Source organism: Xenopus tropicalis, chromosome 1, assembly GCF_000004195.4.
Source record: "Xenopus tropicalis strain Nigerian chromosome 1, UCB_Xtro_10.0, whole genome shotgun sequence".
Taxonomy (NCBI): domain Eukaryota; kingdom Metazoa; phylum Chordata; class Amphibia; order Anura; family Pipidae; genus Xenopus; species Xenopus tropicalis.
The window spans coordinates 135,493,623-135,518,251 of NC_030677.2; the positions used below are offsets into that span (position 1 = coordinate 135,493,623).

Below are 24,629 nucleotides of genomic sequence, written 5' to 3' on the forward strand. Positions count from 1 at the left end.
AGTGCAGCATTTCTGTGAGTGCTTATGGCTGTATTTACAAAGCTTACTTTGTTTTTACCTTTCTGTCTCCTTTAACAGTTAAAAAAAAGTATTGTACAGCAGTTGTAAGGCTGTACTTCACTGATTCAAGCCTGCTTGTTTTGTGATGTCAATGCATTGAGCATTGATTTTCCTATGTTTTTATGCCAGATGTATTTTTTTTTATGATACACTGGTTTGCTTACATAATTCTACTTCATGCATACAAATGCATACATTCCTTAAAACATATACCCTTTTTTATTTTATAACTACTACAAACCTGAGATATCCTAAATTGTAGGGGAGCCCTTTTAAAATCTTTTTATAGCAAGTAAAAAAAACCCATAGCGTGCTGATTATGAGGACTGTAACCAACAAACTTCCAGAGGAGCATTTGAGGACTCTGACAGGATGTTGAAAAAGACAATAAAGTTTAGTTGGCAGCTCTAAGCTTTGAAAATAGTCAGTGTTGCCTGATGGCAGTGTTGCAGCTTTAAAGAGCATTGATTTTTCTATTCATTATATGGGAATGACTCAGTTTTAGTTTGGTAATTATAAGTTACTTTTAGATTTTCCACAGGCAAATCAAGCCCTTTTCCACCCTCCAATAAAGAGAGAAAAAACACTGTATTTACTTAAAACAGATTAGCTCATTCCAACTTTAGTTCGCACGGACCCCACCCATCCAGTAAACCTCTTTATGTCTGTACCACAGATGCACATTCTGTACAATAATATGCTAAAAGGAATTGGCAGAGTGGTTCATTTTGTTAAACAATTTCAATAAGGATGCTGGAAATACTGCATCTTGAAAGCTTAAAAAAATGTCATAAAGGACCAGACACTAGTCTACACCTAGATTATTTTTCATTCATGTATTTATGGCAAATTCTCAATAAAATAACCAGATTTCAGTTAAAGTACAATGATCATTGTTCGACTGCACAGCTGAAAATATCCACTACTCAAACAGAACAGTACAATTCAACACATGTATCTCATGGAACAAATAGTTATGTATTCAAATTCTAGTGCTGTCTCTTTTATTTTGGTAAATGCAGATTACATATTCCCTGCATGTGCCTAAAACACAGATATGAAATAAACAGTATTTATATTTGGTACAGCAAAATTATCTATTCATTTGATATAGTATAAATGTTCACCATTTTTCAGGGACTAATGTCAAGTGTACCGTGAAGCCTGGAACAACTAACCGTCAGTTTCTTAATAGAATAAATTCACATTCCAAATTCCTGTTAATATTAAGGGTGGAATTTTTAATTTTTATTTGTTTGAAACCACGAAAAAACTCATTTCCATGAATAGCAGTCATATAGCAAAAGATCTGAACTGATAAAACACGAACAAAAAAGAGTTGCAGAAAAGTTGTGAAAACCGGAACTTTCAATTTTTTGGAAACCGTCAAAAAGATATTCTAGTTGTAAAAGGGACATCTGGCATTGACTTTTGCATGATTTAGACAGGTTTTAGATTGAGTATTTTCACATTTGGAATTGTCACAATTTGTCGCATAAGAAAACTGAAAAGTCACCCTTTTTTTCTACAACTTTTTCAGGTTTTCGGCGACAAAAACATTGTCCCAAAAAAGTTGCCGTTTAGAAAATGTCTGCTTACGTGTCTTGTGAGGCAAGACAGTCTTTTGACAGTTTTGTGTAATTGCAAAGCTTGTGCTGTGTCTCATGGACCTATAGACCTCAACTCTTGCAGTTTTTGAAAGTTGTACCATGTCTACTCATTATATCCTGTGGCTTCATATGTGTGTTTTTAAGGGTGCCATTAAACAAGAATGGATTATTATAATTATATGATTACTAAATAAAAATAAGGAGTTCAACTCGTTCATGCGAGCAAGAAAGTAAATTTAACAGTAAAACTTAAGCTTATTTTGAACTTTTATCGCTAAATCTATTTTTTCTGCATTAATCTCCATCTATCTATGCTATACTATAATTACATATATTTAGATTTTTTAGGAAGGCATTTTCAAGGGTGATTCAGTCCTAAGTAATTTGTTTACAAGTGATCTAGGCAAGTTTAACAAGGAGAGAGCTACAAGGAGAGCCATCATAGAGGGCCCTGTGATCTTACTGCCTGCTACCAGAATAAACTGACTGATACATTTTATATCTGCTTTAGCAATGCTTCTTGGAAATTTCCTTTTCCACAATTGCATTGTCAAAATTACTCATGTTTGTACTGCTTGCCTGCCCACTACTCCCTAAGGCAGTTTCTTCCTGTAACTATCCCTTTTTCATTATTATATTCATGTGTCTTCATTCCTGCTCCAATCTACATATTCCAGCTTTTGCACTATTCTACATCTTGCAACACCTTTCTCCTCCAGTTACTCCCAATTTATGAATGTGCAGTCACATCAAATCCTCTTCCTGCATCCTCCAACACTTTTGCCTGCCTTTGCTGTCTCTCCAAACTATGGGCCTTGCTCCATACCAACTTGTTTTTATCCTCATTAATATTTCCCTTTGTTCAGAAACTTTTGGTCCTCTACTGTTTTTAAGCTTATTCCGATTCCAACCCTTTATTCTCCCTGCTTTGCATTTTCTTGTACCCTTCTTAGGGAGGTGGCAAAGGGGAAGATTAGTTGGCCACGATAAATCTTTACTACCGTGGGTGACAATTTTCCCCAAAATGCCATTCCATTTGCAAGAATAAATCGCGGTGGGGTGGCATAAGCATCGCTTCAGTTTTCTGAAGTTGTGAGGCAGGTGAGTTCACTGATAAAAGGCAATTTAGATAACAGAACAAAACTGCCTTGCTAAAAATGTCTACAATATCCAAGATAATGTATATAATCATGAAAGTTAGAAAGATCTTCCTCTATATCTAGATCTTATTCCTTTAATTATTGAGTAAATAGAGGTTGTAACTTGAGTACAGACAAGTCACAGAGAACTTTAGAACAGCGCATTTTCTGCATAATATGAAATGCACACAATTCAATAAGTGGCAGCTATATTTTATGAATAAGTCCTCAGTACAAGTCTATCAGAGCAGATCATAACATCAACATCTTAATAAACTAGAAGTTGCATACCAAATCTAGTCAAGCACTGCTCAAATTAAGCCATAAGGTGCCTCACAGCTCCAGTATAAAGTAGCGAGTAGATAGGTACATCCTCTTGGATGCCTTATCTTGGGCGCAGAACCATTAGTTTGATAACGGGCAAATGACAGTTATTTTGGTCTTCACTCAGAGACCTGCCCTAGGATCCCAATTTCATTAAACCTTGGTACCCCAGACTCTTGAGAATGAGTTCAGTAGAACAACACACTGAAAAGCTATTCATCAGTAGCTTAACCAGCCTATCCGTAACAGTAATTCCATTTGAAAATGGTAGCAGTGGTGTTCTGTTTCATACACACTTTTTATTCTACCAACTCCCAAGACTTGGGCAAACAGCACTTAATATGAGCACTTAATATCACCAGTACTTGTTTTTATTAAATGTTTTTATTATTGAAACAAAATATTATTTTAAAGTGGACCTGTCACCCAGACATAAAAAGCTGTATAATAAAAGCCCTTTTCAAATTAAACAAGAAACCCAATATCATTTTTTTATTACCACATCCAAACCCATTATAAAAGCATTTAAAAATCTCAGATGTCAATCATATATTGCCTGCCCCGCCTCTATGCCTTAGGCATAGAGGTGGGGCAGAGAGTTACTTTCACTTTCAATTCAGAACTTTTTAGATGATGTTGCTCTCCTCACATTCCCCCTCCCTCTGCACCATGTAATTTTGTAACCAGTGTATGGACATGGGCATCATGTCCCCCCATACTGGCACAGAAACAAGATTTTGGCAGGATACAATGCCTGCTTTGATATCAGTGTCCACAAAATGGTGCCGGCCTGCTTGCTGCATTTGTGAATTCCAAGGCTGAAGAAAATAAAATCAAAATAATTTATATAGTGTAAGTAAAGTTTATTTTGCTTGACAAACACAATAGAAAACAATTTAAAATGATTTCTTAAGGTGACAGGTCCCCTTTAATTGTACTTTTAAGGCAGGGGGCTCAAACTCAATTTACCTGGGGGCCGCAGGAGGCAAAGTCAGGATGAGGCTGGGCCGCATAAGGGATTTCATAAAAAATTGGCTTTCAAGGCATAATGCAAGGCACGGCGGGCGGGAGCTGCTGATTGCGGAAATGACGTTATGCCATCATAACAGTTATTATGGGAAGACGTTCTGTGTGCACAATTAGCTCCTTAGCAGCTAATTTTGCACACAGAACGTCTTCCCATAATAACTGTTATGATGGCATAACATCATTTCCGCAATCAGCAGCTCCCGCCCACCGTGCCTTGCATTATCCCTTGAATCGCAATAAAAATAGCGATCCATTCATTGCTTTTGAGAAGGCGTTGGTGCGGGCCACAAAATATTGTACCGCGGGCCGCTAGTTTGAGACCCCTGTTTTAAGGAGATGTAAAACTTTTTATAATTAAATACAAAAACATGACCGCATCCACTTTAAATACAGAACACATATTTTAAATGTAATTTTCTTGCTTTCTTACGTATACAGAGAAAACCCTTCCTTTACCACTGTTTTTCCAAAGAATATGCCATTTTAAAAGCTCCCCAATGGCAGAGCAGGTGGGAGTATCTCTTCAGTCCTGTTAGGTGCAGAATATTGTGTGTATGACCACTGAGACCTGTTCCTATTGCATGTCCTTTTTACAGAAGGAAGCAATACATTTGTAGTGCTGCTACTGCTTTTTAGGGTAAATGGCTATATCCAAAGACAATTTTAAATTAGTCTTAAGTTTATAATAAGTGGGAAGTTGGAGCCTGCCAGCAAGATGATAAACAGTAAATCCAACTGGATAGCTGCATACCAGAATTGTAAATAGCATTACAAGGAATAAACAAAGACCTATAACAAATGTATTCTAGTACCACTGTCTACATCATATTAAATGATAATTTTTAAGATGAACTAGCCCTTTAATGCATATTTGCTATAGATAGAAAAGTGGTTTCTTATCACTTCTGTATGTATTTTCTGTTCTGTGTTGCTCCTTTAATTTAGTGTAGAGCCTCTTTTATTAAATCCTTGCTGTGCAGTGGTAAGAACCTATCTAGTCATCAGTGATTTCATTTCTATTTGTTTGTTTTAAAAATATATCTTTTCATTGTTCAGGCCTAAAACTATAGTACATTCTATGTTTATTTTTATAGTTTAACCTATTAAAAAACAATGTAGTTGCCGCTGCAAGTTTTCTATTGAAGGAAAACCATTGCAGGCTGTGATGGATGATTAATAATAGCTCTGTAATTTTATAACCACATCTATAAAAAAAAGAAAACTAAGCTATTTTTAACAAAATTGTCATGCTCCTAATATTGTTATTCATACTTGTGTCCACATAGTTGAACATTTCTACCAGATGTTTAAAATCTGTCTTGTATAGAGTTTGTTTCTTTCCATCCCTTTGTCTGTACATGAAATCTCCTAAAATTGTTACACCTTGAGTTTGTTATGCTGCATGTGGCTGGCCAATGGGCATCTGTTTAAGAGCAGTTTTTATTTAACTAAAGTCTCATCATATTTGGGTGATAGACCTGCTTTACTTAAGGAACAATGAAGCTTAAGTGGTCACAGTACAGAAATTGTTATCCCCATGAAGGCATTCTCATGTGTATCAGTGGCATGCAGCCAGGCCCCCCTTGGCATGAGGTCCAACTGATTGAATCTATCTAGTGACTCGTTGTTTGGTACCAAATTTTTTATAGATTCTGTGTCAAGAGGCACTCAGTTTTATAGCAGACCTAAATTTCAGCCCATTTCTGCCTTTCACATTGCGATCCCTCAAGGCACTTGGTGAAGCTTGATATTGCTGTAGCCAATCTTAGCATGTTGTCTTAGATTTTAGTAGTGAGTTCCTCCTGGCATGCTCTCTCTACCCATTGCTTTTTAACAACAGAAAGGTAAATGCTTTTGTTTTGTATCAGTTTTGAAGATATTGTCATACATCTAATGCATCTAGGCACAACTAGCTCATTGCCTGGGCCTGTTCTAACTGCATTCCATTGATTATTTGTAAAATGATTTATGGCACCTTGAGGCATTAAAATTAAAGCACATATTAGACAATGTTAGCTTGAAGGTATAGACAACACTAATGCAAAAAGCTGAATATCAGAGGCTAACAAATATGAAATCAGTTTATCATTAGTTAAACAATGAGATATATGTATATATTTTGTACAGATGGTAAACAGTATTCTTTATTATCAGAAATATTTTTGTGTTGAGTTTTTCTGTGAAAAAGCTAAGCCATGAGCAAACAGTTTTCATCAGTTAGCTTAAATAACATTTAAATTTACTTTTTTTTTTAACCAGGATTCTTCAGCTGGTTCTACTATGTGACAATGCCAATGCCAGCGTCAACATTTACCATTGCAGTTGGATGTTGGGAAGAAATAAAAGAAAACTCCAGTTGTAATATTAAAACATCAGATTTATCTACACCACTGTACATCAATAATGGAAGCAGGTTGGAGACCTTGTTACTTTACTGATAACTGCTATGTGTAAATCATAATCAGGGTATTAAACAATCTATGTGTAGAACATGGCACCTGTCATCTTTAGGCTCCAATGGTCTGACAGCATCAGGGGTCATTCTTTTTGATCCCTCTTGGAGTATTAATAATATATTTTATCTTAAAGGGCAATTTACCTGCATGTGAACAGGTATTTGAACGGGTTTTCCTTATTAATGAATAAGCGACCATTCGATATGCGAATTTATTCGTTTTAGAAAAACAAACTCAAATTCACAAACTTGAAAATTCATAAATGAGCCCCTACTTACCCTGTGCTAAAAGACACAGTAGAAAGGAGGTTCTTGCCCTGTGGAGCTTACAATCTAAGTGATATATCAGATTGTTTTACCTAATATGAATTAGAGACTTGCACATATAACTATGCATTGACCAATGAGACCGATGAGAAGTATCTGCAAAGACACACCATCCCCTTAATTTTAAATTTGGGTGCAAGAAGACTCCAGGAGTACATAACATGCAAGAAGTAAACGTGCTTTAAAGCTGTTTAGACTTTATTATTCAACATGCCTAGAAATTGACAAAAAAATATTAGGCAAAACACACTTTTATTACGTGGCAAACCTGCAACAAATCCGAAAGAAAAAATATGCCATCTAGAAGCTGTCGAGATCATGTAGAATTCAATGGTAGGTATCCCTTTTACTAATCAAAGTTTTTTTTTTTGCACCCCATTTATCAACATTCTCATTTTCGTGTGTTTAGAGGTTTTTGAAACCAAGACTAAAATAGTTTCCACAAATGTCAGTTATTTATTAAAAGATATTTTTTTGTATAGTGTGAAAACCCCCCCAAAAATCTCTAAAACCAGAGAAGCAAAGAAAGATCTTCAAGTTGTAAAAGGGACACCTGCCATTGATCTGATCTCGACAGGTTTTAAATGGCTTATTTTTTATTTTTCATGTTTTTTTAATAAATTGTGAAAAAAATGCCTTTTTTCCACAACAAAATCATATTTTGGCGCAAAGTGATGTGAATTGGTAAAATAATAGGATTGTTATTAAAAATGTTTATGGTAAGTGTTTACAAAATACAAATGCTCCATGGTTCTTGAGCTCCTCCCTCTAAATGTATTTTGGGTGTTTCATCAGGTTAGGTGACGATGATGCTCTGATGAAGTGCCCAATGGCGAGAAACAAGAATATTTAAAGAGGAAACCCTCTATAGAACAATATAATAGCTTCAATATTTAAATAATGGCATATTACAGTTGTAATTTCATATAACATTTTTTACATTCTTTTCATCGTTTACAAAAATGTATCTTTTCCCATAAATGTTTATGTTGTTATACTCCAAAGTGCTGTTTATTATCAACTTGTCTTTTAGCTGTAGTTAATCTTTTATCTCCATGGAAATGGAGCAGGCAGTGAAAGGGTAAAGTTTTTCAACTGGATCTTTCTGCATCATTTTCTCTTGGTAATGAAAGAAAAGCAATGATCTAAAGTAGAGTGGCCCAGCTGTCGCTGGCAAGATTAAGAATCACTCATTAACCATGAGTGGTGCAGTATGAAACCTGTCATTTCGGTCACACTGTTTGAACACAGCTGGAGTGAGCTCATTTTAGGATCTGGATGGAAGAACAGATCCGTCAGGGAAAACCTGAGGCGGAAAAAATTAGGAAATAAACGAATATTTCCCAAGATTGAATAAAGATGTTTAGGGACTACTACAATCTGTCAAGGACAAGACAGCTGTCTGTTTTTTTTTTTAATTGAAAATTCCTGACATGTATGAATGCCATAGTAATATTGTGAAATGTGGTATTCTGTGCAAGTAAAAGCATAATCAAAAGTCCAAAACCTTTGGCATGCACTCTATTGAAGAAGCCTCTGTTATTCATCTGATACAATTAAGTTATAAAATGTAGTCATCATTTGGTAAACCCTCTACTTTGCTATTTTAATTCATGTTCTATAAGATATGCCTATGCCTTCATTACCAATTTGCCATAGCAGGCTGGCATTTTTTACTTGCAATAGTAGTTTTGCCTCCCCTGTTCTTTGTACAACTCTGCAGCAAATGTGGAATATGTAATGTAACCAAAATACCTGGACAGACAGGAATTTCACATGTTGGTCAAATCAGAGATGAGGACCATTCAGATTTAAGGATGCTTTGATGTATATTTAAGATATACTCACCCAAGTGACTTGTGTTTTTACATGGTAATACAAATCGGGTTGTATGAAGTAATTTACATGAGATACTAATTCCAGTTTTTCATAGAAGACTTCATATTATTGTGACAACGGCCTATTATGTAGCTTCACCTTCATATGGCATAAAAATTGATTGGGCAGCAAGTACCAGTCAGATTGTATTCAAAAGTTGGGATCTGTAGGTCCCATGGGGTCAAATGTGCGCAAAACGCTCCCAGCCATCTGCATAAACCTGGCAATAGAGAATACGTTATTACTGAATGTACAGGGCCACCAGAAATCAGTAGCATACTTCCTTAAGTTAAACAAGACATTAAAACTCTGAATGACTACATTCCTAAAGCATTTTTGGATTTTTTTTTTAATTACATACCGCAAAAGAGTCTAACCTGAGGACTTTTCCCTTTTTTCATTTTGCAGCAGCTGTAAGGTCACGCCTCTGCAAACATTATTATGTGTCCAAGATCATTAATCCATGTGACCCTTCCCTGCCCTGGTTTTGGTATGGTTAAAATAAGCTACCAGTTCTTTGTACTGCAGGATGCTGCAGCAAATACACTTTAGTAGTCAATGGATTTCATAATTGAACTGCATGGCATTCAATGTGTTTTACATACATTATCATTGCCTAATAGAGAGCAAGCCTCCCAAATCTAATTGACAAACCATTCCAAAGTTTATATGTTTCCAAGGTTTATAGAAAATGCAAAAATATATGCCTTTGCACTAACACAAGACTGCAAGTGTTATAGTTTGCATGTTTTAGTTTGTATGTACAATACAATCGCATAGCTGTGCTAAATTTGTGAAACACATACATGATTCATGTACAGACAGAAGTCCAATTTTTTAACATCATTTTTGGCAATCCTGACTTTTTAAGTGGATTAAGGTTAAGATATGATTTGTAAACAATAATTTAATCTTTACTATCTCAGCTTCTATGACTTGAATGAGCAGAATATTTTTATTATTATTAATGTAGCTCACTGTGTCATGCCTCAAGGTGTATGTCACTAAATGGCTGTTGATGATGATGATGATGATGATCATAGATACTTGCACGCTTCTTTTTTGTTTTTTAAGAAGGCACCTCCCTAAATAACTAGTGCCTGGATGTTGCACAGAAAAAAACAGTTATGTACCCGTGTATCATCACCCTAAATGTTCTTTGTGCGGCAATCACATTTATTATTGTAGAAAAATAGAAACTGTTCTGGAATTTTCTGCAGAGGTTGCAGCTGCCTTAATTTGACTTTTAATACTGATATATCTATAAAAAAGGTTCAAACTCCTGGTGAGTAATACCAGGGGTGTGAATGGTAGGTAATTGACCCCATTGTGCAAGAAATATCAGTCACAGTTTAACTACTCTTAGATCTCATTGATAACGTTAGATCTCTAAAAGTAGCAATTTAGTTAAACTGTGACTATTATTTTTTACTGTTATAATAATATAATTGTTATTTATCGTTATTGTTAAAGGCACCATCAAAGAAAAGATGTATACGCCATGAGAAAAGAAGTATACTCTTTTATCTCTGTAAGACCTTTTCTGTATTCCTTTGAAAAGGAAACCTAAACACCAAGCTCTTTCTTATAATACTACAAATATTTCTTATAATGCGTGATGTTGAACTATTATAATGTGTGGTGAAAAAATCAATCAAAACTAAATGAAATAAATTGATAAATACTATATTATCTGCCTAGAGGCAAATGTATTAAGAAATGCTTTCAGACAGACATATAATCTGAAAATTGTCAGTCTGTAGTCTGCTCAGGAATGTAACAGGCCACACCTTTACTCTAATACATTTCAGTTAAACATTCAAACCTTGCTGTCATATAGTAAAACAAACAAAAAGTAAATTTATGGACAATGGTGGCTTTTTCAGAAGGTGGATGAAAAAGTGACAGTACTGCTGGCTGAACAAATGTGTGCTACAAACTAAGGGTTGTTCTCTCATAAAGTCTTTAAATGATGTAATGCTAAGGGTCCTAGCCATTTTAAAGGAGAACTAAAACTTAACTAAAGAAGTAGGGCAGAAGTGTTGTTCATTATGATTTGGGCTTCTGTACCAGGGACCTACTTACAATATATTGTATAGAATAGAAATGTCACAATATAAGGCTAAGTAAATAACACAGATTATCAGTACAAGTGCAGTTAGCATTAGAATTTAATAATCAGCCTTGTGCACCAGTTTTTATGACAGGCCAACCTCATACTCTTCTTGATAGTATACGACAACCCCTAAGCTTAGTTTCTCAGCAGCCACTCAACGCCACTTAAATGTGAGTGTCACCAAAACTTTTATAAAAACCTTTTATAAAGAACTCTTGTGATAATTTTAAAGGGCTGGATCATTACTTCTATAGAAATGTTGAACCTTTACGCTGGTGCAGTAAGTTCAGTATATAAAATATTGCATTTCTACCCATTTTTATTGTTAGGATTTACTTCTCCTTTTAGGTGTATTGTGAAGGCAGATCTACTCAAACTCTAATTTTTCTCATTTTTTTCTTTTACAAATTCGACTAAACTAATTTCCAGGAATGTCTGACATTTATCAAAAAGTCTGAACTAAAAAAGCATGTGTGGGGAAAAAGTTGAAGAAAAGTTGGGAAAATGTTGAATTTTTCGAACTGTTGCACACAAAAACCAGCATCAAAAATCCAGAAACCTCTTAAGTTTTGAAGCAAAGAAAGCTCTTCCAGGGAGGGGAAGGGACATCTGCTATTGACTTCTACACAATCTCAACAAGTTTTAGATGCATATTTTCGGATTCGGAATTGCCTCCGTTTTGTCACGTATTAAATCGAAAAAGTTGCAATTTTGTTTCAGCAAATTTTAGGGGCAGATTTATCAAAATGTGAGTTTAGAGCTTAATAAATAAAAACTCAGTTCTATTTATTCCTATGGGATTTTTAGAAGCTCTAATTTTCAACCATTGATAAATACACTTCTAAAAATCCCATAGTAATTAATAGAACATGGGTGAGTTTTTATGTATTAAGCTCTGAAATCACATTTTGAGAATTTTTTTAACAGCAATATATAACATAAACAGCAGTTTTAGAAGCAGTATAAGTCTAAGGGGCCATTTACTAACAGTAGGAATTTTATTTCCAATACAGATTTTTTAATGCTATGTGGCAGATTTATCAAAATGTGAGTTTAGAGCTTAATACATAAAAACTCACCAATGTTCTATTAACTACTGTAGTAAAGTAGTCAGTCAGATCAGCAGAACAGGGGGCTAGGCCTAGGTAACTGTTCCATACCATATTATTACATTACAAATCATAAATCTACTGCATAGTATGGCTATAAAGTTATGTCTACTTTTCAAAAAGCCTTAGTTGTGTTTGGGTGGAGTTCTCCTTTAACACAACAGCGTACCATGCCATTTTTGACAGTTCCTTTTATCAAATTTGTGGCAGGCTCTTTTCTGTTTCAAAACTATAATAACTATTATATTTATATTATAGTTTTTACCTATGCAAAAAATTAGGTCCCCCATATGATATTGTTCCTTTCTCTATCTCTGATATTCTTGACTCCCATCTTTTGGGAAAGGCAACTAATTAATGGCACTTGTCTTAAAATGCTTATGTTGTTTTATAGGCTAAAAGAACAGAAATGCAAGCACATGGAGTATCCCTGTCGATTCAGTCTTCCTGAAGCTTGTGCACAGGCTATTATTCCTCACCGAGTATTCGCTTCACATGTGTTATTCAAGCAATGCTCAGAGGTCCTGCTTCCCCTTGTCTCTCCATGCCTGGAGGCAGCACATGCGGTCCTTGGAACACATCCATTCCCTAGACTTGATATCCTAGTGGTCCCAAGCAACTTTTCCAGTCTAGGAATGGCAAGGTAGGTTGTTAATATGTGTTTTGACATTCATTATTTGGTGTGTTATCCACTAGTTGCTGTTTTACCTAACACATCTACTATTTGCTGTCATATTGGTGATGCTGTTGTTTGTAATACTGGGAATACTGCTTCTATATGGAAATATTAAAATGAATAAGAATCTAAAATAAACTCATCTAAAGCAATAATGTAAAGCCTGCCAATCTATAGGATTCCTAAATGGAAAAAACAGCAAACTAATGCAGCCTAAATCAGTAAGCAATGTTTATCATTCATAAAGGGACAATAGATGGAGTAATCACCTGCACTCTCTTAGTCCAGGGCCGAACCGCCAGAGAGCATAAGAATGATCATAACAGCAGCTCTTTTTCACTTTCGTTTTTGCTGATACACTGTGCACTGGCTGACATGTTGCACTAGCAGATGATATACATTGTACTTGGATATTGGTTGGTATCTCTGAGCCAGCATACAAGCACGGATAATTGTACAAAGGATTGGTACACTGGGTATGCAAAATAGTTGGGGGAAATTTTGCACCAGGGCTGGCAAGACACTAGCTGCATTACTGTTGAAATGCAAACATAAGGTTATTACTTGTTTGGTTTTTCTAGCAGTGTAAAATAATTGTACTTGCATGAATGCTATAGAGTATATTGTTTTTTTCTTGAAAGTTGAGACACGTCTGGGTCATTGTAGGTCTAGTCTTTCTGGGCCTATTGTATGGAAGCGTTCCATTATGTAATCTGTTTCACTTGGTTGTAATTGGGATCTTGTTAGAAAGTACTTGGAGTAAGTCTGGTCCTTTGATTGATTCTGGGATGCTTCATCCCCTTGTTGGGGTGGTGAGATTGGGGATGATGGTGGAGTTTGTTGAGCAGATTTATTGTTTAAGGGGGAGGGGTGTGATCTGTAATAAGGCTGAGTTTTCTTTGCTCCTGTCTGCCCATTTTCAAATGTGGAGTCTGTTTCAAGAATTTATCCATAGAACAGAGATAGGTTAGGTTTTCGTTGTTTAAATGTTGGAATGACATAGTTTGTGGCCCAGAACTGATTCAAGTATTTGTCTGATTGAGTTTTGTTTGTTTTCTTTTCTTTTTTCTCTTTACTTACTCTTCTTCCTTTTTCTCTCCTTTTCCCTTTCATCACCTTTTTCGTTATTGAATGAGAAACATTGTATCGTTCTGAGAGCTGTATCAGGTGTTATGTGTCATTGGTAGTTGTTAGTAGCATGCAAAGCTTGTGTTGTCTTTCTGCTGGGCTGTTGTAACACCTATTGTAATGTAGGGCAGAACTGAATTACTAAAGTAGAGTTGTCAGTCTTACGTGAAATGGGTAGTGCGCAAAGTTTTCCATATAACACTCTTGTTATTCTCTTGTTATTGGTCAGGTAACAGATCCCAAATTATAGGAGTAAAATTTATATTCTCTGCAGCGTAAGTTTAAAAACAGTGGTTATAGACTGAACCAACGGTGTTTTTGCAGCATTGGTTAGTATGGCTGTGTAGAGAGCAGTGTCGCTATAGTATGGTGACTGACCCGACCGAGATTATTGTTGTTGGTGTAGCAACTATGTCCTATAACGTGTGGTTATCAGTTGTTGTAGAGAGCAGTTCTTACACCATTTAGGCTTTATATAGTCAACAGGCTAACCCTCATGGTGGTAATGGTTGGTTCTGTTTGTAGGATTAGGAATAGCTTTTCTGTTTTGGATTTTGCTGATCACATTGGGGTACATTGCCTCAACAATGTATCTGTGGTGTGGCAGGTGGCCATCTAGCGCATTTAATGGGGATTCCATCAGCCCCTGAATTTTGCTCTGAAACTTTCTGCTCTTTGTATTTTGGTAATTTAGGTGCTTGGTTCGCTTATCGGTAATCTCTGCTGTGTATTGCAAGCTTTTAGATGTCACCTGCAAGGGTAATTTGGGGGCTGTTGGTAACTGATTGAGACGGATGCTGAGCTATTTTAAATGCAGCTATCTTCTTGGCCTGCCTGCCAGAACTTAAATAGGGAAAATTTTAAAGGATCCACAAACATTTCAAGCACCACTGTATATTTTTAAATTGCCAAAATATTTTGTAAATGTTAGCATTTCCCTCTAAAAAATATTGTTATTATATTGTACAGCTATGCATATTGCAGCCTTGAGAAAAATTCATGACATCATTTTCTCTATTTCCTTACATATAAAAGTTTAATATACTCCCTATGTACATAGCAACATCATTCTTATCAGTATGTTTGTTTAAATATGTTTTCTGCAATCAAAACCAGTTTTGTCTCTTTATTCCAATTCTGCTTTAGTAAATATTTTATTGCCCAACTTTCTAGGTGTTGGGATGCCAAGTGAAGTGGTGATACTTCCGGACTGTCACCATTCTGGGAAATCTTTCAGGGCGTTCTTATATTCTGTATATTTGTGCCACACACCCCTGGTTTACCTATTATTAATATACAGTAGTAAAAATGTGTGGTCTCCTACTTTTCAGACTAACAGTGCCTCACAATGCTGACAGCTGTTCATTTAATTTCAGAATTTTGATATTCTTGATTCTATGTTGTTATAAAGTAGCAAGCTCAGTGTACTACAAATGTCTGACACCCAGAGGGAGACTTTTCCACATACTAGAAATTCAGAAAGTTGGACATTGTCAGACAAATATAGCAAAAACAGTTTGTATATGCCTGCAATATAATAAAAGGGTCTATAAAAGACGTAAATATTATGAACTAGCAAAAAAAAGTTATGCACCAAGATTTCACCACGCCAACTTCAATACTAACCCCCCCCCAAGAGCAACAAGAATGCAGTATAATTCAAATCACAATGTAATAAAAGTAGTAATAAATAAGTCATAAAAAAATCATCAGTGAGAGTACCGTTCACAGTTTCATAAGTTCTAATGCATCATGCCACATATACCACAGAGTGCTATATTTTTTAAAAGCTAGTTGATAACAAAAAACACTGTTTACCAGCATACAATTACTGCAGTGAGGGTAACATCAAAACAATTTTGGTCAGTGCCAAATACACAGACTCACAACCATATAATGTTTTTAAAAATATATACAGTATATGCCCAACTTGCTAGGCATTGGGATGCCAAGTGTTGTGATGTTACTTCTGAGCTGTCACTGTCTCATCAGCCTCACAAGAGTGAGTGATTAGTAAAAGTGCAATTTTAAGTATTGATGATTTCTTTGTCACTATGGTGCATTTCATTCTATCAGACCCTTTCTGTCACCCCCTACATACAGTAGGTTTTCTATTCTCTACTATTCAACCCATTTTCTGTTTAACATCACATTACATTCCCCCTCTCTTCTTACCCAACCTTTTTTTCTTGGGAAGTGCATTTGCAGGCCTGTTACACTGAGCTGTACACTAATTAAATTGTTAGAAGGATCCAGTCGGAGCACAGAAGTTCACAGAGCTCATCTTGAAGTGACAGACATATTAAGGTTGAAATGTTACGTTACATTTATAAAGCGCTTGCCCTGTCTTTTGGCGCATCCTTCATTTATCTTGTTTCACTCTTTTCTGTGCACTACAAATTTTTGTTAGTGTAATTACAGATTTCTACAAAATATTTGGCATCAACACAGTAATCCAAGCAGTGGATAAAATGTCTAAGCTCCAGACAGAGAGAAATTACCCAGTGAAGACTGTGTATGTTTCTGGGAAAATGATGGTCATGCTTCCCAGCATTATATAATCCACTTCAACTAAGCAATATGTAACAGAGAGTTTGCAACCATGTCCGTTGTTTTGAACACTCTGAGGAAAGGACTAAGAATTATAGAACAGTGGTGATCTATTTCAAACTTTACAGGCTCTGTTTCACCTAATCCTGGTTGTTTGCTGCATAACCACATCCCCATGTGCTTGCAATCATAAATGTCAGCTGGAAAATGTCTGTTTTCTTGATTAAAGAAGAAAGTGCCAGGAGGGATGTTTATTTACTGCAAGACACATCAAGAGCCTCGACCAAAGTGTGGTTTTTGTTCTTGAAATATGACTGAAATCAGTACTCACTGGTGGAAATATTTCCAATTATGGGCTTTTCAACATTTATAGCAATCTAGCAGCTGCTTCTTGTTCTGTTTCCTTTGCTTAATTTTGTGCATACTAATTACTTAATTGCAACTGTATTGTCCTTTTTTTAATGATTATGAAAAAAGAACCATGTCACCTCTCTGAGATGAGTACCCTCTGCAATGTAATGATTGATGATTCAGCATAACACTTCATGGGTAGGAAATAAGCAAACCAGTAATTAGACTCTTACTAGGTAAATTAATATAATTTAAGATAAATATAGTAGTTATTCTAGATATAATTTTCATATAAATATAGTTAAATGCCCTAATTTACCTATAATCTGTAATCAGTATTTCCGTCCTGCTTTGCAGATTTTCTTCTCCATCAAAATACAAACAATAAGAAAAAATTGTTACAGGTTATATACAGGAACATGGTCTGCACTAGCGCTGGTACCTGTAGCAGTACATCAGCAGTCAAATTGTATTGCTCTAATGCTGTTAAAATAATGAAATATAATATTTTATTAGTTGGTGATAGTTACATAAATGGGGCAGTGTTTTTCATGATTCTGTATCTTAAATGGGTGCACTCTTGTGGGCCTATTTATTATGCTGTGTAAAATTACATTTGCAGAAAAAAGGTTTAAAAAACTGTGCAAAATAAATGGTGAATTTGTAGTCTGAACGCCAGATTTTACGACTTTATTCTATGTATGTTCTGGCAGAAGAAAAAACACGGCCTGAAATGGCTGTGGATTCGGGCAAGTGCCAGAGGGGCTGCTGTAAGATGCCATTGACAGTCACTATTTAGTAGGCTGTTTTTGCCCCTCTATCCTTGAAATACCAGGGCCTATTTTAAATCCCAATCCAGGCCTAAATCTGCATGAGAGACCAGCAGAAGGTCTTGATCTATAACAAGGGTCTTGGTCCACCATTAAATTAATATTATAACTTTATCTGAGCAGCTAACAAACCCAAAACTCTTACTAGAACGACATGTATTGATCTGCTACAGTTTCACCTCACAGCACTTCCACAGCAAATGTCTTAGTGGTGCCTTTTGAGATCTTTTCATTATTTAGGACATCGTACTTACAGCACATGCTATATGTGCAGTATTCAAACCTCTCAATGGAATATTTTGTTGATGCAAAGTTTTGTAATACAATGCTGCAACTTCACAAGGTGCTCTCAATGTCATGAAAGTTTTGGCATGGTCAGAGAAAATACAGGGGAATGTAATGATTAGTAACACATGGCACTAATCAGGTGTTTGTTTTCAAATAGCTGACCAGTAATACTATTTGTTGATTGGTTGCTGTGGGTTACTAGACTAGTGTAAAATTGTCTATTGTGTAGTTGTCATTCTGAAGTCTTCTGATGTTTAAGGGGATCCTAACGTCAAAACATTAATTGCTATAAACGTTCTATGCACTTCCTGCATTCAGTTAACGCTTGGATTTCTAACTCTTGGTTGTGCTTAAAGCCTGTTATTAGCAGTCTAAAAATGCAGATATCTCCAAAAAAAAGCGGCTAAAAATAGAAAATGACTGCAAATAGTGCTCCATGAGTAAGTTCTGTTGTTTGGGTTTAGATCCCCTTTAATAATATATCCATCTGATAAACACCACACTTAACAAATATAATCTTTTTCTCTTGTAGTAACTAGCATTTTAGAAATGTTTAGTGCAAAACACCTTAAAGGGTTGGTTTATCATTGAACATTTGTTTAAAGAGAGGATACGGTTTTTAAATTTAGCAATGTTTGGTGATTCCAGCACAAAAAGGACTGATTCAAGTCATTAATTCCCACGTGAGATTTGCATCAGGAATGATAGATTCAAATGGGTGTCTGTGCTCAGTGCACCTATCGCTCCTTTGTAAACAAACGTGTTTGACTGCTCAAATCAGTTTCAACACATTCAAACAGATCTATAAATAAATGTGTCACGTTGATTCCCCAGTTTTTTATTTGAAAAGTCTCACAGTATCCTGCCAGGCAGTTGAGTATCGTGGGATAACTGCGTGACCATGCATAATGCAAAACTCTGAGGATGGCACTCTACTGTGTAGTGTTTTTGCATCTTTATTATTTGCAAAAGTGCCAAGAAATTTTCTGTCATTTCAGTATAATGTCCTTTAACTTTAATTTGTAAGAAGCAATGCCAAGTTATCCTACATGAAAACATTACTACACACACACTTCAATTTTCTGTTAATTGTTTTTAGTAGACTTTATTCTGTGACATTGTGAACCTTTTAGTGTTTCCCTTTCCTAATTAGTTCTGCCTTCTTTCTGAAGATATCATTACCGTATGTGCACATCCAGCTTGCTATTAAAGCAGGCAAATGTTCAAAATAATTTCCTAGCTAGTACCCTTATGTTTATAATTAACAATTCAACCAGGGTAGGGCTATAAATTCTGCTGCAGAGTCCTTGCTTCTCTGTTTAATGCAATCCCTGGGGGGATATTGTGTTTAAAAAAGGAAGCAAAATTATTATACAAATGCTTTGTGAGTACTTAGATTTTTAGGAAAATTCAGGCAACCTCAGGGAATCTCTGTACAAAGATAGGCTACTTTATAAAATCATAAACAGCTTTATGTATTTAAGCATCTGAATCTGAACGTATGCAATACTAAATTATACATGAAGAGCTAGTATTGGATTTAGAAAGAAAAATACTACAATGCTGCATATTTATTTATGCATAACTAGGATGTTGAGGTAATAGTAAATGGTATAGTCCTTGCATATTACATTCTTTCTTTAGTAGACAACTAAGGCCAGAATTGAAAAATACAAAAGGATTGTAACCTGGGTTACTATACAGTCTGTAGTATTCGACCGCTTAGCCCATGTACTGGGCTGTTGGGTACACTTGAAGATTTGATCCTTTGGATTCTGCTTGATTTTATGGGGTGTGCCAGGATAAGGCAAAGTGGTTGAGTAGAAATAATGGTAATATGCGATGTGGTGTCATACTGAAGAGGCCCACTGACCTGTTTGTGTTCTGTTCTTTATTGTGATACTGTGGAGCAGTTTTGCAGGGCACTGTATGGTATATAATTTTAGGATCTGTGGATGGTTATATTGCTTTCATGCTAAGATGTGTGCTGTAGAGTATTTAGCATTTTTCTCTATTAAGCCAAAACCTTTGGCAGTTTTGACTGCCCTATTGAGTTACTTTGCCCATATCTTCTCATTACCACTCTCTAAACACACTGCACCCTCTGTCCTGTTAGCTTTTTTTGAGTTCTCCTGTTGTTGTGCAAACAGTGCAGTTTGGCTACCTGTATGATTAACTGTCTTAACCATATGGTGTGTGGCAAACTAATCAGGCATAACCATGCACTTAATCTTTGTGTACTTCAAGCAGTGAAAACTGTAAGTAGTGTTTCCAAGGTCAAAGAATTAATCATTTGGAATCAACTCCAGGCCACCCTAAGATGTGTTCTGTTAACTTCAGATCAAACCAGTTACTTTCTTTACATTACTTTTTTTGCAGAAAAGTTCATCTCTTTTCCTCTATCAATCATTTCCAAATGATAAACTCCCAGAACAAACCCCCACCAGGTTCACATCCCATAGGCAGCAAAGGGCAGGTAGAATATGTTACACACAAGCAGGATAGGGCAGGCAGAGTATGACACACACAGGCAGGATATGGCAGGCAGAATATGGTACACAGGGAGCATAGGCAAGCAGAGTATGGCACACACAGGCAGAATAGGGCAGGCAGAATATGGCACACACAAGGAGCATAGAGCAAGCAAAGTATCAGGCAGAGTAGGAGCAAAGAGCAAGCAGAGTATGGTACACACAGGTAGCTTTGGAAGGGAAGGTATGGCACAGGCAGCATAGGGCACAGCAGGGCAGAGAGAGTAGGGAAAGAACCTGGGAAACCTATCATGACTATGCAAACTTCAGAGTTGTGAACAATACAGGACCTTACAGGTGTGAAGAATGGAGGAGCGTATAAGTGTCTTACAGAGTCTTACAGCCTGAATCTGAGGTGTGAATGATGCAGGGGAGTCAGATAATCTGAATACTGATACTATTTAAAGCTTACACAAAGGAAGCAGTCAGAGAGATTGGACAACACTGGACAGCTATGTAAATGCTTATACAGTATCATAATCACATTTTTATATTGTTGTTTTTTTATATAGATGTATGTATCTTATTGTCATTTATTTGGTACTGGTCACTTTTATGATGATCATATGGTTATATGATGATATGATAAGGAGAATGGGAACATGATATTGACTGTATATGCACATTCAAATATATTTTTGTTGTTTTGTATAAAAATCTTGGTATTGCTGTTTCTTTTATAAATGTTATATATATATATATACATACAAAAAAAGACCAGCAACACTGAGTTATATTCCAAAAAGATTGTGTATTAAAAACGCATGAGCAGCCATACATTAATACACGATTGATGTTTTTGGAATATAACTCGGTGTTGCTGGGTTTTTTTTGGATATTTAAATCATTTACCTTGCACCCAAGGTAAGAGCTGAAGCACGTATGTATACACACATATACATGGGTGTGTTTATGTAATTATATTTATTTTTTTAATGGGGGCAAGATGTGATCAAAGAGCTTTGAAGGACTGCAGGGATTTATCTCTTAGCCTCTGATTCTGTAATTGCAGACTACAGTGGATAGCCTGTTTTTCTTTGCAGGTTGTTTGAAGTAAAATTGAATTATTTTATGAAATGTTGCTGTAAAAAGCACTTTGCACTTCAAAAACACCTAGAATAATGGAACAATTGTTTGTAAAAACAGTAAAGATTGAGAAGCTGCTTTGTTTAATGTTGCATATTGGGCCAGAGTGCAAGATATGGCTACCTACCAGCTGCACTGGTTATGATGTGATAGTTTAAATGATTTTTATTTTAGTTCTGAATTTGTATAAGTATTTTTTGCTTTTGTTGTCAAGATTTATTTCAGTATTTTATCATTATGTCGTAATTTTTGTCTACACCAGTGGTATGGTAACTTGTTTGTCTTTTTTTGGCTTTAGCATGAAATGGACAGCTGTTTGTATAATATGGAATATAGTTTATGCTGGTTCAATCAATGTGGGGCTACTGCTAGGCAGGAATGTCAAACATATGCAACTTTACATTAGACTAGGAATAAACACGATGATATATAGTAAGTAAGGCAGCCATGTCGAAATATTACTTCTACTACTACACAGAGGAAAAACTTTTATTTCACATGAATACTAAATTACCCCTTTTTTACATTTAAAGCAATAGTCTGTTTTATTGTTTTAGCAGACAGCATTAATGGATTCAGCTATAAAGCAAGCTAGTTAAATTTGGCTTTCTTAACCCATTTTTACTGGACCCATCTTTGTAACCAAAAAGAATTGTTTTAGAATTAAATATACTCCTGTTTAATAGGATATTATAATTATTGAATATTGTAGCATTACATATTTTTACATAACAGACTAATGTTGACCCACCATAAACATCATGGGCACCCTATTTTGGGTCTTGACCCATAGTTTAAGAATTACTGAGTTAGATGGAGCATGGTTATTGCAGTGTGCACCATACCTCTGAACTGTTTTTTAGATCCATCATAAATATGTTTACTGAAAAGAGGTAAGACTTGAGAACATGGTATGGGTGGAGTCGAGAGATGGCGTGGTGTAACTTGGACTGGCCTTAGCATTTTGGGCATGTAGGCTAAAAAGTAAAAAATGTTTAATCCACAATGATGCCACATTTGATTTCTAACATAAAATATGCCAGTACCTTAATGCCAGATGATATAAACCCTTACTGAAGAACATACACAAAGATTTGCTTTTTGCATACCATATTTACCAGACCTAAGCTGTAAAAAACGAAATAAGGATTAAACAGAAACTCATTAACTGGCATTATTAGAAAACAGACTTTCCCTATTTTTGGCTCTTTACAGCACATTTTAATATTGTTTGTAGGAGGAAAAATTTGCCCATGAAACCAGATAAACCAATACAAAGCTCCTATATGGCCTCAGTTACTTATTTTTCTGAATTGCACAATTCCCTGTCCAAAACCTGTTTTATAAAAAGCTTGAAAGTTCTTCCATGTGTCTTGTAAAATGTTATAAAAGTTTGTATTCCCCCCAAAACTTTACCGTTGCTAAAAGTTTAATACAGCTTCCATTTGTCATCAAACACCTTTAATGGTGGTCTTATTCAGTAATATATGTTGGTGTTGACATTTCTCCCCTAAAAAAAAAAGCTACAATTGTGGAGAATCCTGTAGGGCCAATGCAAACACTTCTTCCAGGAAAATGCAATTAGGCGTGGTGGTGCCAGCCTATGGAATATATGACCACAGAGGGGTTACAATTGGTGGTTTTATCATTTCATGATCATAACCTTGTAAATAATACTTTTCTAAAGCATTTGAAAGAATATGTGTTTGGGTGGAGCAAATTTGATCATATTGGTAGCACTTCCATACTTTAATTAGTTAATTCAGTTTCCCTTATATTCCAGAGACCCCACTGAATGGATTTTTTTGTTGGCCTACATACTGTATTAAGTGAAAAAATAGGGACACTCAGATTCTTGCACATACATGTATAAACATAAAGAATAAATATATATGTATAACATATACACATAGAACATACTTGGCAGCAAGCCATAGACCTGTGGATTAGAATGAAGGGGCATATACAAAGATCCATTGTTGATTTTTTTAAAAATACTTTACTTTTTATTTTATCCCCAAAGAAACATTTTCTTACTTGGAGTACAAAAGAATGTCAGGTACATGGCATACAGATTTATGCATCCATGTTATGTTCCTAAATGTCTGGAAAGCTTTTCTAGCAGTTCACTTCAGCAGTGGTGTAAAGGTTGGAAGCAGCTGGAGAATTACAAAGCTCTCATGAGGCTAGGCACCTTAAATCATGTTTTATGTTTTGTTTGGGTTGGGTTGGGTTTATGCTTAGCCAAATGACTTGCAAATGAGTGAGGGTACGGCTCACAGATATTACATCTTACTGCTCTGTTAAACCAATCAGTAGTTGATGATTTCCAAGGATCCAGATCCAGAATTTCACCATGCTAGATTAAAAAGGAACTTTTACTATGAAAATACTGGTTTAAAAGAAAGTCACTGTTCCTAGTAATACCATTATGAATAGTCCAATAGATCCAAACTGATTGCACACTCTACAACTAGAACTGTGTTGTACTGAATGGAATTTTAGGTTGTTTTTCTATAAATTCACCAGAACCATTTTTAAAATTCAGAAGGGGAAAGCTATCACTATTGCCAGCAGAAAACAAAGAGAGCAGGGCAATGAGGGCTGCTTTGACTCCACCAAGGATGTTCAAGTTGGTTAGTGCAATGTACAGCTATTAGAACCCATGCAGTAGTTAACTGTGAACTGTTATGTACTGTATATTGGTAAATTTCAATACTTTGTGGCACCTGTATTGCTGTTTGTTACTGCCAATAAATGCATTATTTATTTGGGCAAGTATCCCTGTTTTGACTGATTCTGCTCCACACTTAGCATACAGAATATTTTTTTCAAAATAAGTAAAGATTCATCCTTTAGTGCAGTGTTTTTCAACCTTTTTTGGGCCAAGGCACACTTGTTTCATGAAAAAAATCACGAGGCACACCACCATTAGAAAATGTTAAAAAAATTAACTCTGTGCCCAGCAGCAGTGCCCCCCTAGTACATTGGTGCCAAGAGCAGTGCCCCCCTAGTATATTGGTGCCCAGCAGCAGTGCCCCCCAGTACATTGGTGCCAAGAGCCAGCCCCCCTAGTACATTGGTGCCCAGCAGCAGTGCCCCCATAAGTCAGTGTGCCACGTGGCCCCCCCTAATACATTGG

General features: G+C 35.8%; 1 protein-coding gene across 4 annotated transcripts in view; it reads left to right on the forward strand.

The window, feature by feature from the left end:
- aopep (aminopeptidase O (putative)) overlaps positions 1–24,629 on the forward strand; it is a 199,960-nt gene that overhangs the window by 31,610 nt on the left and 143,721 nt on the right. For all 4 annotated transcript variants that reach the window (XM_031890955.1, XM_018089437.2, XM_012971565.3 and 1 more), the window contains exons 4-5: positions 6,422–6,575; positions 12,442–12,690. In XM_031890955.1, coding sequence (XP_031746815.1) covers positions 6,422–6,575; positions 12,442–12,690 — 403 coding nt within the window. The remainder of the gene's footprint in view (positions 1–6,421; positions 6,576–12,441; positions 12,691–24,629) is intronic.